Source organism: Phascolarctos cinereus, unplaced genomic scaffold (genome assembly GCF_003287225.1).
Source record: "Phascolarctos cinereus isolate Bilbo 61053 unplaced genomic scaffold, phaCin_HiC Scaffold_2;HRSCAF=192, whole genome shotgun sequence".
NCBI lineage: Eukaryota > Metazoa > Chordata > Mammalia > Diprotodontia > Phascolarctidae > Phascolarctos > Phascolarctos cinereus.
This window is the reverse complement of record NW_027555625.1, coordinates 36341425-36358012: the sequence shown is the minus strand read 5'-3', so window position 1 is coordinate 36358012 and position 16588 is coordinate 36341425. Positions and strand designations below refer to the sequence as shown.

General features: G+C 42.3%; 1 protein-coding gene across 4 annotated transcripts in view; it reads right to left on the bottom strand.

Moving 5' to 3' along the window:
• The window catches only part of LOC110202761 (uncharacterized), a 31012-nt gene that overhangs the window by 11206 nt on the left and 3218 nt on the right, over positions 1-16588 (bottom strand). For 2 of the 4 annotated variants that reach the window (XR_013484443.1, XR_013484442.1), the window contains exons 2-3: positions 13647-13735; positions 3359-3454 (exon numbers count right to left, since the gene is read on the bottom strand). Coding sequence is in view for 1 of the 4 variants with exons in the window: in XM_078149305.1 (XP_078005431.1) it covers positions 3365-3454; positions 8335-8455 (211 nt within the window). In the remaining 3 variants the exon portion in view is untranslated. Of the gene's footprint in view, positions 1-167; positions 361-3358; positions 3455-8334; positions 10097-13646; positions 13736-16588 lie in introns of those variants that run through there. The other 2 variants (XR_013484444.1, XM_078149305.1) reach the window with 2 other exon arrangements.

Genomic DNA, 16588 nt, shown 5'->3' with positions numbered 1-16588 from the left:
TAAGTGCCCTAATAAAAAGAGGAGTATTAGAGGGACGATAAAGGCCTGTCCTGCAAGTGATCAACATTTGAACATATGGTAAAGATTACACTTATACGAGCAGAACCAGGAGAACATTGTACACAGTAACAGCAACATTATGCAATGACCAACTTTGATAGACTTACCTCTTCTTAGCAATATAATTATCTAAGACAATTCCAAAAGATTCATGATGGAAAATGCTATCCACATCCAGAGAAAGAACTATGGAGTCGGGATGCGGATTGAGGCATATTATTTTCTTTTTTGCTTTGCTTTTTTTTTTCTTCCTCGTGGTTTTCCCTCTTGTTCTGATTCTTCTTTCACAACAGGACTAGTCTGGAAATATGTTTAATATGATTGCATATGTATAGCCTATATCAGATTGCATGCCATCTTGAGGAGGGTGAAGGGGAGGAGAGGGGGAAAATTTTAGAACTCAAAATCTTATAAAAATGAATGTTGAAAACTAAAAATAAATATATAAATTTTTTTTTAAAAAGATTACATTTACTATTGTAGCCAAATTCCAGAGTTCCCAGGTTAAGGAGAAAATATTACAAGCTGCCAGAAGGAAACAGTTCAAGTACTGTGGAAACACAATCAGGATAACACAAGATTTAGTAGCTTCTACATTAAAGGACTGCAGGGCATGGAATATAATATTCCGGAGGGCAAAAGAGATAGGATTACAACCAAGAATTACCTACCCAGCAAAACTGAGTATAATCCTTCAGGGGAAAAAATGGTCATTCAGTGAAATAGAGGACTTTCGAGCATTCTTGATGAAAAGACCAGAGCTGAATAGAAAATTTGACTTTCAAATACAGGACTCAAGTGGAACATGAAGAGGTAAACAGGAAAGAGAAACATAAGAGACTTATTAAGATTGAACTGTTTACATTCCTGCATGGAAAGATGATATTTATAACTCATGGCACCTTTGTCAGAATCAGGGTAGTTGGAGGAAAAAAAATTATATGTATGTATAGATATGTAGATAGATAGAGAGGCACAGGGTGAGCTGAAGATTAAGGGGTCATATCTGGAGAATAAAATTAAGGGATGAGAGAGGATTATACTCAGAGAAAAAGAAAGGGAGAGGTAGAATGGGGTAAATTATCTCACAAAAAAAACAGAAAAGAAAAGTCTCTTACAGTGGAGGGGAAACGGGGAAGGTGAGAGGGAATGAGTGAATCTTATTCTCATAGGATTTGGCTTAAGGAGGGAATAACATACACATTCAATTGGGTATGGAAATCTGTCTTACCCTACAGGAAAATAGGGGAGAAGGGACAAGAGAGCAGGGGGATGATAGAGAGGAGGGCAGATTGGGAAAGGGGTAATCAGAAGTAAATACTTCTGAGGAGGGACAGGGTCAAAAGAAAGAATAGAATAAATGGGAGGGCAGGATAGGATTAAGGGAAATAGAGTTAGTTTTTCATAACATGTCTACTATGGACGTGTTTTGCATAACTGCACACGTACAACCTATATTGAGTTGCTTGCCTTTTCAATGAGGGTGGGTGGGGAGGGAGGAAGACAGAAAATTTGAAACCTAAAGTTTTAAAAACATATGTTTTAAAAAAAAAGTTTTCATATGCTACTGGGAAATAAGAAATATAGGAAATGGGGTACAGAAGTCTATCCTGCCCTACAGGAAAACAGAAGGGGAAGGGGATAAGAGAAGGGGAGAGAGATAGAAGAGAGGACAGACTAGGGGAAGGGATATTCAGAATGCATGCCATCTTGGGGTGGGGGGAGGGGAGATGGGGTGAAAATCTGGAACTCAAAAACTTGTGGAAGTGAATGTTGAAAACTAAAAATAAATAAATTTATATTAAAAAAAAAGATTACATTTACAAAAAATATGGCCTTCATATCTTGCAAATATTGCCCCGCATTTTAAGCTAAGTCTAGATAGGGTGACAACTGAAAAGAAAAAATAAAGAGAATCTACATGGATTTGGGAAGGAAGAGAAGAGAGATGCAAAGAGTCAGCAGGGGAATAAACTTGAGAAGGAAAAAACGGGGAGTGATATAAAGCAGTTTGGTAGAACAGGAAGACCAATGAATTTAGAGGCAGAGCACCTGGGTTCAATCCAGCTTCTGCCACTTATTATACGTATGTGGCTCTAATTTCTTTTTTGGATTTTTAATTTTAATTTTCTTTTTTTATTAGGAACTAAAAAAATAAACAAGAACATTTTAATATAAAAAATGTTTTAAAATTCTGTATATGAAACTATGAATTTTCATTCCATGCAGTTTGAATGTTTTAAAAGTGCATACCAAGTTTAACCTGGTAGCAACAAAACTGTGTTGCCTGTGTTTCTTTATAACTGTCCTCTCTGTTGCGTATTTTCAAATGTTTCTTTGAAGCTCTTTTTCTTCTTTTTCAAATTCTACTGCTACTTACAAAATTCTCCTTCCCTCCCTAAATCAAAAGCCCTCCTCTATAACTATAGAAACTGACTATGTAAATATAGTCAAGCAAAACAAATCTGCACATTGGCAGCATCTGAGCACACGTGTCTCATTTTTTACCTTTAGTTCAAGGGTTTGGACCAAGGGCCAAATCCAGCCCACTGCCAATTTTTGTAGGGCCTGTGAGTTTAAAATGTTTTACGTATTTATATTTAAAAAAAATCTTTGCTAGTGAGCTAAACAAAAAAAATTTCTTAGTGGAGACCTGAATTTGGCATTGAACCACAGTCTGCCAACTCCTGCTCTAGTCCACCAGTTTCTGCCAAGGAGTCAGAGTTTTGCTCCATCAGTCATTTTTTAAACAATTAAATTTTATTTTTTAAGCAGCAAAAATCTTTTGACTTTTTTTGTTTAGCTCACTAGCAAAGATTTTTTTTTAAATATAAATATGTAAAACATTTGAAAATATCACTCCCCGTTTTTTCCTTCTCAAGTTTATTCCCCTGCTGACTCTTTGCATCTCTCTTCTCTTCCTTCCCAAATCCATGTAGATTCTCTTTATTTTTTCTGTGTGTGTGTGTGTGTGTGTGTGTGTATGCATGCGCACGCACATGTGTATTCTTCCCTCCTTTGACCAGTTTAGATGAGTTACACTTAACTGTCAGCTGCTCCCCTCACCCTTTCCTCTTTGTTTGTATAGACATCTCCTTGTACAACCAATAACTTCTCCAGAGAAGAAAAAGTCTGAGGAGTTCTGAGGACCCTATCCAAAGTTTTACAAATGCTCCTCAACGGAGTTATTGCTTACAATGACTCATCTGCTTCTTAGAATGTCTCCCTCTATAGCTAAGAGGCTCCTCCTAAATGATGAACAGAATATGATTCATCTGCTCAGTTTTCATGTACTCACCTAGGCAGTTGTTTCTTGGGATATTTCCCTTTGGCATCCAAGATCCTTCTCTTCTCTCCAATTGGTAGATGACATCTGGTTTGGAAACTGCAAATCCTGTTCAATGACAATGGAAACATTCTAAGGACTGTCATCTAATAATTCAATCCTGCCTATCCTTGACAGGATGTTAGCTTTAGCTGGTTTTCTTTTTATTTTTTATGAGAGAGTTGAATGGTTTAATAGGGAAGGGCAGGAGGATATTTCATAAAAATGAGTGTGGAGTTTAAAAAGCATCCAAAAGACTTTAGAATTATTTAATATTTTATTTCCCCCAAATACATGTAAAAACTATTTTCAATATCTTTTTTTAAAATTTAAGTTTGAAATTCTCTCTCCCTTCTTCCCATCCCCCCTGAGAAGGTAAGCAATTTGATACATTTGCAGTGATGTAAAACATATTTCCACATTAGTCATGTTGTTTAAAAAAAAACAGACAAAAAAAGAAAGTTTTAAAAAAGTATGCTTCAATCTGCATTCAGACTCCATCAGTTCCTTTTTTGAGGGATGGATAGCACTTTTCATCATGAGTCCCTTGGAACTGTCTTGAATCATTGTATTTTTTTTTAATTTTTAAAATGTTTTTTGCTTTTTGGTGAGGCAATCAGTATTAAGGTGACTTGGCTAGAGTCACACAGTTGGTAAGTGTCAAGTGTCTGAGGCCGCATTTGAACTCAGGTCCTCCTGACTCCAAGGCTGGAGCTCTATCCACTGTGCCACCCAACTGCCCCTTTGGATCACCTTATTGCTGAGAATAGCTAAGTTATTTAAAGCTGATCATACAATATTGCTGTTAATGTGGACAGTGTTCTTCTCCTTCTGCTCATTTCACTTTTTATTGGTTCATGTAAGTATTTCCAAGTTTTTCTAAGAGCATCTTGCTTGTCATTTCTTATAGCACAACAGTATTCCATCACAATCATATACTGCAACTTGTTCAGCCATTCCTCAATTGATGGTCTTTGTTGTTTCCACTATAAGAGCTACTTTAAATATTTTTGTACGCATAGGTCTTTTTCCTTTTTGTTTTTTATCTCTTTGGGATACAGACCTAGTAGTGCTATTGCTACATCAAAGGGAATGCATAGTTTTATACAGCCCTTTAGGCATAGTTCCAAATTGCTCTATAGAGTCGTTGAATCAGTTCACAATTCCAACAGTGTATGAGTGTCTCAATTTTCCCACATCCCCTCCAACACTTGTCATTTTCCTTTTCTGTCATATTAGCCAATCTGATAGGTGTGAGGTGGTACTTCAGAATTGTTTTAATTTGCATTTCTCTAATCAACAGTGATTTAAAGCATTTTTTCATATGGCTATAGATGGCTTTGGTTACTTCATTGGAAAACTGCCTTTTCATATCCATTGACTATCAATTGGGGAATGGCTCTTATTTTTATAAATTTGACTCAGTTCTCCATATGTTTGAGAAATAAGGCCTTTATCAGAGAAACTTGCTGTAAGAATTTTTTCACAGTTGTGATTACTAACTGTATTTCTCTTCTTCCTGTTTTCCCATTTATCCTACTCTCACTCTCCTTTCACCCTGTCCATCCTCAAAAATGTTTGATTACCACCTCCCCCAGTCCACTCTCCCTTCTATCAGACCCTCCCCTTTTTTCTTATCCCCTTCCCATCCTACTTTTCTGTAGGGTAACATAGAATTCTGTAAGTAAGTGTGTATGTTATTTCCTCTTTGAGCCAACTCAGATGAAAGTAAGTTTCAAGCACTCCCACCCACCTCCCTCATCTTCCCCTCCACTGAAAAAGCTCTTTTGTGCCTCTTTTACTGTATAGGAAATGTAAACAGTTTAACCTTATTGAATTCCTTACCATTTCTCTTTCCTGTTTGCCTTTTTATGTTTCTCTTGTATTTGTAAGTCAAATTTTCTATTCAGCTCTAGTATTTTTACCAGATACTTGAAAGTCCTCTATTTCAATGAATTTCTATTTCCCCCCTAAAGGATTATACTCAGTTTTGCTGCGTAGGTGATTCTTGATTTTAATCTTAGCTCCTTTGTCCTCCAGAATATCACATTCCAAGCCCTCCAATCCCTGAATGTAGAAACCACTAAATTTTGTGCTATCCTGACTGTGGCTCCATGACATTTGAATTGTTTCTTTCTGGTTGTTTGCAATATTTTCTCCTTGACCTGGAAGCTTTAGAATTTGGCTATGATATTCCTGGCAGTTTTCATTTTGGGATCTCTTTCAAGAAGTGATCGGTAGATTCTTTCAATTTCTATTTTACCCTCTGGTTCTAGAATATCAGGGCAGTCTTGAATTATCTCTCCTTGATCTATTTTCTAGGTCAGCTGTTTTTCCAAAGAGATATTTCATATTTTCTTCTATTTTTTCATTCTTTTGATTTTGTTTTACTGCTTCTCGATGTCTCATGGAGTCATTAGCTTTCACTTGCCCAATTCCTAATTTTTAAGGAATTATTTCTGTTGTTGTTGTTGAGCTCCTTTTCCATATGGCCAGTTCTACTTTTTAAGGAGTTCTTTTCTTCAGTGGATTTTTGTACATATTTTTATTTGGCCAATGCTGCTTTTTAAGATGTTCTCTTCACTGGATTTCTGTGCCTTTTTTACCATTAGGCCTATTCTGTTTTTAAATGTGTTATTTTCTTAACATCTTTTTTTTTGTGCCTCCTTTACCAAGCTATTGATTCTTTTTTCATTATTTTCTTGTATCACTGTCATTTCTTTTCCCAATTTTTCCTCTATCTCTCTTATTTGGCTTTAAAATCCTTTTTGAGCTCTTCTAGGAATTCTTCTTGGGCCTGAGACCAATTCATAGCTTTCTTTGAGACTTTAAATGTAGTAATTTTGACTTTGTTGTCTGCTCTGAGTTTGTGTTTTGATCTTCCCGGTCACCACTGTAACTTTCTATGCTCAGGCTCTTCTGTTGTTGTTGTTGTTTGCTCATTTATCCAGCCTATTTTTTGACTTTTAACTTATATGAAAGTTAAGCTGTGCTCCTGATCGGGAGGAACACTGTCCCAAGCTTCAGGTTTTTTGTGCATCTATTTTCAGAGCTAATTGAAGGGGGGAGGGGAGTGTGGGGGGGGATTATAAGCTTTCAGTTCTTCCAAGACAGTATGATCTAAGGAGAGGTGTGTTTACTACTTTCCTTGGCCTGTGCTCTAGTCTGTGAGCAACCACAAGCACTCTTTTCTGCCCTAGAACTGTGACCAGAGCTCCTGCTCCCCCGCGGCACGAGCTCTGGTACGCTAGTGCTCTTCCTTGCCCTGGGACTGCAACCTGGATCCAAGTATGGGTAACGCAACAGAGTCCTGCACCCACTGCCAGCAAAAGGATCCCTGTAATCTCCTTCTGACCAGTTGTCCGAGTCCCTTACCATCTGTGGGCTGAAAGCAGCTGAAGCAGCTGCTGCCACTACTGATTCAGTCAATCCTAAGGCCTGCTGCTGATTTACTGGGGGAGAGCCCTGCACTAGACTGTGCTTCACTCTCACCCCGGTGCAATAAACCTTTCCTCCCAACCTTCTAATCTGTCTTGCACTGGAACACTGTTCTGCCATTCCAGAATTTATTTTGAGACATTCGTGTTGTTTGAAGGGGAATTCAAGAGAGCTCAGGTGAAGTCCCTGCCTTTTCTCCTCCATCTTCCCAAAAGACTTTAAAAAAATAATTCAAAGCTGGCCCAATCTTTCACTACAGAAAAAAGTAGGCATAATAGAAAGCCCTAGAGTACATAAGACTTCTGAGGATGTTTTATAGTGTCTTGCTAAGACTTTTACTGGAGAATGGGATATAGAGTTGGGCTCAGAAATAAACTAGTTTGTTTTACTCACTCCCTGCTAAAGACAATATGAAGATTTTATATATGCTGGTATGTGCAAGAATCTTGGATCTAAAGCAAAAGGGAATGGAAAAGATAAATATTCAGGGGCCATGAATTAAGTTGCTAATTTCCAGTCTTACAAACAAAGATTTTTTTGACTAGGAACACATAGATCAAATACCCTGAGTCTAGACCAAAGAAGAACTAATTTCAGGTTTCTCCATAAAAAAAAAAATATGTAGAGCTACTCTACTTGTAATGGCAAAGAACTGGAAACCAAGGGGTTGAGGTGGCGGTGGTGGCTGCTGCTACTGTTCAGTCGTTTCAATTCTGTCTGACTCTTTGTGGCCCCATTTGGGGTTTTCTTGGCAAAGATACTGGAGTGATTTGCCATTTCATTCTCCAGCTGATTTTACAGATAAGGAAACTGAAGCAAATAGGGTGAAGTGACTTGCCCAGGGTCACATAGCAAGCAAATGTCTGAGGCTGGATTTGAACTCAGGAAGATCAATCTTCCTGACTCCCAGCAGTGCTCTATCCACTGGGCCACTACTTAGCTGCCCTCACCAAGATGTTACCCATCAATTTGGAAATCGCTAAACAAATTATGGCATATAAATATAACAGAATGTTATTATGCTGTACATGATGAGAACTGTTTCACAGAAGAAGATCTGCATCAACTCGTCCTGAGTGAAGTAAGCAGAATCACGACAATTTATACATTAACAACAACACTGCAGTGACAAAAATTTTGAAAGATTTAAGATCAATGATTAATGCAATGGTCAACCACGATTCCAAAGGAACAATAATAAAAATCCTGACAGAAAGGTGATAAGCTAACTGTATGGAATAAGACATATTTTTGGACGTGGCGAATATGGGGATTTGTTTTGCTTGGCTATGCATATTTGTTACAAGGATTTTGTTTTTCTTTTTTTGTTGTCGTCTTCTTTTTTTTAGCCATATAAGGGGAGAGAGGATAGGGATGGGAGAAAAAAAAAGATTGCTAATTTTTAAAAATTTAATTTTAAAACATCTTGAAACAGCCCACAGTATTTGTTAAGGAAGGAAGCAGACATCCCAATGGGCAGGTTCTAATTCAAAGAGGGCAGCTGTCATTACCCAGGCAGACCAAGTTCTTATAGTTCTCCAGCATCACATCCCTGTACAACTCTTTCTGAGAAGGGCCCAGGTATACCCACTCCTCCCTGGTGAATTCCACAGCCACATCTTTGAATGTCATAGATTCTTGAAAAACAAAAAACACAGCCAGGAATCATTCTTCATCTTGACCTGAGAGAAGTGAACTTGAAAGGAATTTTGAGGGCAATTCTAACAGTGTTTGGGTTTTAAGGTCTTCCAAGGCATCTATCTGAATACCAGTAAGGGTAGTCATTGAGCTAATACACTGCTCCAGAGATAGGGCATTCTATTTCAGGATAACATTAATTTCTGGACAGTTTTCCTTTTATAACTTCCATCCATGCTTCCTAGTTTGATCGTCTGGGGTCAAGCAGAATTAAGTTGACTCCTTCTTCTAGTTGATGGGTCTTCACATAGTTGAAGACAACTACCATGTCCCTCTAAGTCTTCTCTTACAAGCATCAACCAGTAAGTATGATTTACGTACCACCCAAGTTGGCCTACTCTGTTCACTCTCCAACTAATTACTGTCCTTCTTAAGATGTGGTGCTCAGAAGTGAGCATAACATTCCAGATTCCAGATGCAGCAGCAAGACCAGGGCAGAGAAGGGGAAAACTATCACCTCCCTTGGTTAGGAAACTACATTGCAGAGAGTTAGAAGTGGAAGGGACCTCAGAGAATCCTTGTTTCACAAGATCACTAATTTAGATTTGGAAGGGATCTTCAAGTCACAGAATGCAAAACCCTGATTTTAAAGATGAGGAGAACCAGGCCCTGAAAAGCAAAGTCATTTCCCTAAGATTCCACTGATGGCAAATGACAGAGCTGGGATGGAAGTTTACTGCCTTTGACTCTAAATTCAACAGCACAGCACTTCCAGAGTGACACGCTGCCAGACATTAGTCCTGAGGCAAAACTGCAAACAGCTCCTGGCCACTGTGACTTACCTGCGGTAGGTCTGTCCACTCAATGTCTAACCAGGGAAGAAGCCCAGGAAATACCAAACGGGCACCCCCGCGCCATGGGCCCCATCCCAGGAGGGCGGTCACCATCAGCTTTGGGTCGCGGGATGATGCCGGGCAGGGTGCCGAAGTGGCAGCAGAACAAAGGGAACTGTAAAATTTTCCTGCCACTGGAGGGCCTTCTGTATGAACTCCAGACACCCTAATTCCCCAAGGGGCAGCTTTTAGAGCACTTAGAGCAAGGCAGGGCTTAAACCAATACTTGGGGCCCCTCACTGCCCTGAGGCAGTAATCTCTGGGGTGTGGTCAGTCTGAAATAGAGTCAAGGCTGGGCTACAGGCTCTCTTCCTGCCCGAGGGAGGTCAGAGAGAGGGATGCCTGTCCACACGGGGCAATTCCCGGAGCTCAGCCTCACCCTACTTAGGGAGCATCAGAGTGGTGCCACATCATTTTGTGCTGGTCTCCACCTGTCCTGGCCTTTTCCCACTGACAATGTGCCCTTCCTGCCTGCAGGGGACAGAGACATCATGTTTTCCTGCTCCCTCCACCTACCTACCTTCAGGCCTAGCTTGTAGAGATAGGACTGAAATGCCATGGCATTAGCTCTTCCCAGTGGTGCCCTCTGTCTCCTGAGCTACCTAACACCTTGAGAGGTCCTGGGGCTGAACCCCTACAGATGCCAATACCCCTTCTGAACTCACTCAGTAACGATTAACGAGCTCCTACCTGGTGATACCCAACCCATCCTAGTGATTCCGTACTCCTGGCTGTCATCATACAAACCCATTCTCCATCCCCCACTGCCCAGTCCCTTCCCTTCAGTGCTCCCAATGGCCCAGTGTCAATCTCTTTGGAATGCCTGCTCTGTAGACAACACTTTTCCTTTCCCACTCCTTCCATGCTCTCGTTCTCTGTGAGACTTCCCTCCCTCCCTCCTGATGGCACAGCCTCCCTGGCCACCCTATCTAGCACTGGTGAAGACAGCCTTTATAAGGTGGTTCTGGGAGACTCTGCGTTATCTCTGCACAAGACAACAAGAGAAGACCCCTTTATTCATCCCTAAGAGTGGTACTGCCAAACAGGCTCAAACACTCAGATGAGACCAGAGTTTATTCTGAGGTTCAGGATTTCTGGGATGAACCAGTTGTGTCCATATGCAATAATCTCACTCGTGAACACTGATCTATCTGTTTCAATAACAAACCAGGAATCTCTACCAACCCAAGGTCTGGGAGACAGGCTTGACAGGTTTTAGGGTGGGAGTATATTTATTCGCTATGGCCCCTTTAAGAGAGTCCAGACATAAACATACAAGGGCCTACGTGGACCCTGGGAAGGATATATGTTTCAGTGCGTAGTCTGCCCTGACAAGCAGGAAATCAAATCCCCCAAAGAACCTATTCAAGTCATGCTAAGTACTAGTAAAACAAATACTTGTCACAGACTTAGTAATCAGCAGGCTTTCTATCCTCTGCATCCAAAGCAATTGCAATTTGTACAGCAGTCAACAGATCCGATTCTAGAACAGACGAGATTAGCCGATTGGTCAAGGACTTGGGAATCCTCTTGCTGGCCAAGAGTTATAGGCCAGTAATAGCCGTGTTGTTGCTGTCACTAAGAAAGCTAAGAGTAACCATTTTATACTGGCTACGCACCCATGAGATCACACAGTCTACTGGACAAATGACCAACAGATTAGTGTTACTCTGTCAAATACCAGTTAATTGGACCAATCTAATGAATGCCAGGCCAATTTCTTAATCTTTAGAGTCTCTCCTACATTCTGTTCAAGATATCAAAGGGTGAGAAATGGAGATTCATGGGTCCCACAGGAGGTCTGACCTAGAACAACAACAGGCCTTGTTTCCCAAGTAACTCCTCCCTGCACCACCACAGACTGAGTAACTTAAGGTAATCCCTTCAATAGTTCATCCCAGGCAGAACATGAGGTATAAGGCTGTTACTAGCGGAACTATTGTCTTCTCCATACTGCTCTGTTTCATCCACCATATTAGAACTAACCACATTTATGAAAACCCCATTTACATGATGACTGCTCATGGAAGGCCTACTTTATTATAATTTAGAATATGTCAATAAAAGGCTTTATTTCACACATTGCTAAAAATCGAGACAAGGAGAAACATTAGTTGGCACACAGATAAGTGTTTTCCATGAAGTAAATGGATCCCTGACTATGAGCTATTTCCCACTGGTACTTTCAGCGCACCAAAAACACCTGGTCTTGCTGGGTTCAAAGCTGTTTAGTCACTGGCTGGTCAGTCTGTTGTTTGGGTGCAGTGTCTGTGTAGGATAAGGGTGGAAGACCTGGGTGGGGGGCATCGGGAAGTCAGGAGAGAAAGAAACTTTCTCATCTGCTTACTGAGTGTTGACAAGGATCTTGGGGGCTATCCAGTCCAACTCAGGGTAAACTCTGTCTTTTAGTATCCTTGCACAAGAATGGGGTAAAGGAAGGCAAAGTAGAGAGGTTAGTTGGGACTGCCTGTTTAAAAGTGAAATGGAGCCTTCTCTGAAAACAGAATCACTCTGGTCAGGGAAAATACAAGGCTCTTCCAGGGCAGAATAATGACTATGAATAAGGTTGACACCCTCCAAGTAAGGAAACCTGATTAAGCTAGAAAGCACAAAGGGGGAGCAAAGGTTGAAAGATGAAGGAGACTTCCAAATAAAATAAAGAGGTTAAAGGTTCCCACCAGGATGACATCATGTGAAGCACTGAGTGCTAGGCCCTGGTGAATCCAGACCATCGGCCAGCTCCATCACCAGTGCTCCTCTTCTCATCAGGAAGAAAAGGTTACAGCCACACATCTGGGAACTGCATGCTCTGTCCCTCTTACTGGAGAGTAGACACTTGCTTGTATTTAGGATAGGGGAGTGACTGGACTATCCCTAGGACAGGGAACTCACATGTGAGGAAATTCCTTCCACCAATGCAGGTTGGCACTTTCTCTGCAACTTCTGATGTTGCTTAGGACACGGAGGAGTTAAGTGACTGGCTCATCAGAGATGAGCTTCAATCTTGGTTCTCATGGCTTCCAAGCATTAGGCCACACTGCCCCATGCTGCCCGCATTTAGTAATAGCTTGCATGGTCTAACTGCTCTTAATTTTACTTCTTCGTTTTGTGCTATAAATACTTATTTCTTATTATCAAATCCTAATTAACTATCAGAGGAGAACCTGCAACAGTCAACTGACACTTTCCTCTGATTTGGCTTATAACCTGAATAACAGGTCCTGGTCAGTTTTCAGGCACAAAATCAGAGTGAAGCTTGTTTCTTCCCCACAGAGGAACCTTGAAACTAGCCCAAGAAGGAAACTGAAGTGATGCAAAGGAAGACAAATAAGAGCTCAGCCCAAGGCTCTAGACAGCCTTCCTTCTGGGAAGCCTTTCTGCCTCAGCAGACTCATCTGGGGACCTGAGCAGACCTTCCTCGTCCTGTCCTCACAAGCAGCCAATGACAAGTCTAATATAAGCAGTCTGCTCCTAGGGGAGGGCTACTTGTGAAAACTGGACGAGGAGGGCCAGAAAGGGGAGAAACAGGGACAGAGGAAAGTCCTTGGTCCCTTCGCGGGAGTCCCCCCTCCCACGATGACTTTGTATGATGCTCACAAAGTCACTTCCTCAGCCCGTACCTCTGTCCTCATGGCTCTAAAATGGAACCATTACCAGCTGCTCATCTTTAAGAGGAGCATGCTCACTCCACACGAAAGCCAGATGTGCAAATGTCAGGCCATTCACCCAGCCTCTTGGCATCCCTCACAACAGCAAGCTAGGACCAAGCACACCAGTCTGGGAGAGGCTGACAAATCAATGAAGCGAAGCAGGCAAAGAAGACAGATGATGGCAGCCCAAGGCAGAGTCCCAGGTGAAGTTCATCACTCCAGAAGGCTGCAGAATGTAATAGGAAGGGCTGGATTCCAATCTTGGTTGTCACTCAGGACCCGAGAGGCCTCTGGACAGTCCCTTTCACTGGCAGGGGTTTGGTTTGCTCTCCTTAAGCCATCAAACATTTATGAAGCACTTTCTAGGTGTCAAGCACAATGCTAGGCACCAGAGTCCCTGCCCTCCAGTTTATAGTGTGAGAAAACAATATGCAAACATGCAACTAAACATAAGACATCTAAAAAGGAAATGTGAGAGTATTGCAAGGGGCAGGAAGGTATAACCAGACAATTTCTAAGGTTCCTTCTCGCTCTAAGTCTAGTTTCTAGGATGGCCACAAATTCTAGGGTTACAGGATATGGGAAAGAAATCTATCCAATCCTATCCACACACTTTGGGCTGAAGGAGCAGACTCCACTCACCATGCTGGCCCCGGCTGTCAGGAGTACAGAAGCCATGCCTTCTTCAATGTTCTCATGTACTGGGGAAGCAGAGGTCACAAGACGCAGAGCTAGGGAGGAAATGGAATTACAAGTTAATGCTGACCACGTTTAGCGGTGTCTGTACTCACATTCTCTAAGTCCCAGCACACAGTGGATATTATATAAATGCTTATTCCCCTTCTCCCCTCCCCTTCCCAAGTAACCTCCCCACTGAGGTGGCTATCAGGGAAAGCTTCTGGGCTGTTCCCAGGATACAGGGCAATTCAACAACTATTTATTAGACACCTATCATAGGAAAAGCATTTTGCTAGGTGCTGGGTGGGGGGAGGAGGGGAAGAGAGGACCAAAAGGAAATGATCCTTTCCCTCAAAGAACTGACATTATCCTGAGGAGATAAAGCATAAGCACAGGGAAATAAATGGACAGCTGAGGAGAGACAGAGCGCTATTAAGTGGGGGAGCAGGAAGGCTTCCTGGGGAAGGTGGCATCCAGGGTAAGTTTTGAAGGAAGATAAGGAGTCTAAGAGGGAAAGGCTAAACAAGACAGGAATGCACCGGAGGCACCATGGATGGGATCTAGAGTAGTTCACAGGGAGGAAATGGAATGTTCAGTCCCACAAACAACTGGGAGTCCAGTTTGGCTGGAATGGATGTGAAAGGGAGTAATCAGGCAATAAAAACTGTCAAATAAAAGTAAGTTGAAACCATTGAAGGGTCTTAAAGTCTGCATTTTCATTTATTCACAAAATCTTAAGCTCTCAGAGGGCTCTTAGAAGGTAGCCCGTTCCATTTTGGGAAACCCTTCTTTACTAGGAAGTACGGCCTTCTTTCAAGCCTAAACATCCATGTTCCAAGCTCCATCCACTGCCCTTGTATTTATCCTTTGGGTGAAGCAAAAATGAGCCTAATCCCTCTTCCAAATGAGGGCCCTTCAAACATCTGAGGACAGCTATCATATGTCCAGGGAGCTTTCTGTTCTCCAGATTAAAAATCCTTGGTTCCTTCAAATGATCCTGGTATGGCAGACACTACAAGATTTCACCATCACTTTTGTATTCTTTAGTAGCTCCTCACATTTTCTCTAAGATAAAATATAAACTCTTCTGTCTGGCATTTAAAACTCTCCGCACACTGCCTTCAACCTGTTTTTAAATTTTTTTTTAAATACACAAAAATGTATTTTCTTTCTTCTTCCTTCCTCCCTCTCCCAATGAAAAAAAGGAAAGAAAATCAAAACACTTGCAACCAGTATGTGCAATCAAAACAAATTTCCATATTAGACAAGTCTAAAAAATGTCTCCTTCTGCACCTGGAGTCTATCACCTTTCTGTCAAGATTTGGATAGGGCAGTTCATCATTGCTTTCCTGATAATTGCATTGATCAGACTTCTTCAGCCCATCAAAGCCATTTTTCTTTATGATGTTATGGTATATATTGCTCTTTCGCTTCTGCTCACTTCAATATGTATCAATGCACACCAATTTTGCGTTTTCTCTAAAACCATCCCTTTCTACATTTATGGCACAACAGTATTCCATTGAGTTGATATGTATATAAAACATACATATTACATGCAATCATGATAGCTAACAATTATCTAGAGTTTCGTTTGCAAAGTGCTTCACAAATATTATCTCATTTCGTCCAATCTTTTCTTCTTTCTTCGATCTCTTTGAGCCGCAGGCTTGGTAGTGGTACCACTGAGCCAAAGGGGATGCAGAGTTTGGTCCGTGACTTTTTGCTCCAACCCATTTTTCTAGGCCGACTTCACATTCCTCACCTGACGAAAAATACGATCGAACAAACTCGCCTGCTTTCCCCAGGCCATATCCCACCCCATGCCACCAGGCTTCTGCCCGGGCTGCACCCCACTGCTGGAATGTTCCCCGTTTTCTGCCCCAGCTGCTCAACACCTAGACCCAGTAGAGGTTCCGGTCAAGTATCGCCTCCTCCGAGACGTCTTTTCGGATTCTCCCTGTGGTCAGTCCCGGCCCCTCAAATGACTTCACATTTGTTGTCTATTTCGTATTATTTATTTCTCTCCGTGCAACTCCTAGGACAAGTGTTGTTGAGCCGGGGTCCAGTGGACCCTTCCCCAAGGGGTGATTATTTGGGGTGGGGGAAGCATAAACTTGGATGTCAGTTAAAGAGCATCCTTAAAAAAAAAAAACCAAAACTTAATTTTAGCTTTTTTTTTCAATTAGAAATGTAGGCAAAAATACATCTTTCGGAGACGGGGTCCATAGGTTGCACTAGACTGCCAAGGGGTCCACGACGCACGAACGCTAAGAACTCCCGAAGAGGAGGGAGCTCTGTCGGGGCACGACGCCCCCAAAAGGCCGGAGAACGCCCCGCACACAGCAGGGATCAGCAAACGTGGGTCCAACTCTAGGGAGGAGCAAGGCGGCGCTACGCAGCTGCGCACACGGGGAGCGGCGGGCCAGGGAAGCAGCGGCGCTGCTGATTGGCTCATAGTTATCCGGAGGCGGCGTTGCCGCGGGTAGGGCGGAGAGGTAGCCCGCGCACGCGCAGTTCCTCCTCAGGGCGGCGCCACGGCTGCTCTCCCGCCCCAGAGGTGCTCAGCCCTCTTCGCAGTCTAGTCGGCCCTGTGTCGGGCTCCTACTCACCCTGGCCTGGGACGCAGGGCTCAGGCCCCAGCCGCAGCCGAGAGAAGCTCGGTCTACCAGAAACTGGAGGCGACGAGGCGGAAACGGAAATGACTTTCTTCCCCCCCCCCCACCTCCAGCGCAGGCGTGGAAAGGGTTAATTAATGTGGTGAACAAAGCCTTCTAGGAATCGTAGTTCCGATGTTGCGCATGCGCAGAACCCATAGTACTGGAGGGCCTCCCTCCCTAACTTCCTAGCTTCCACAGCACGTCACCACTCCTACCAGGTCCTGGACACATTGATTGGCAGAGCTG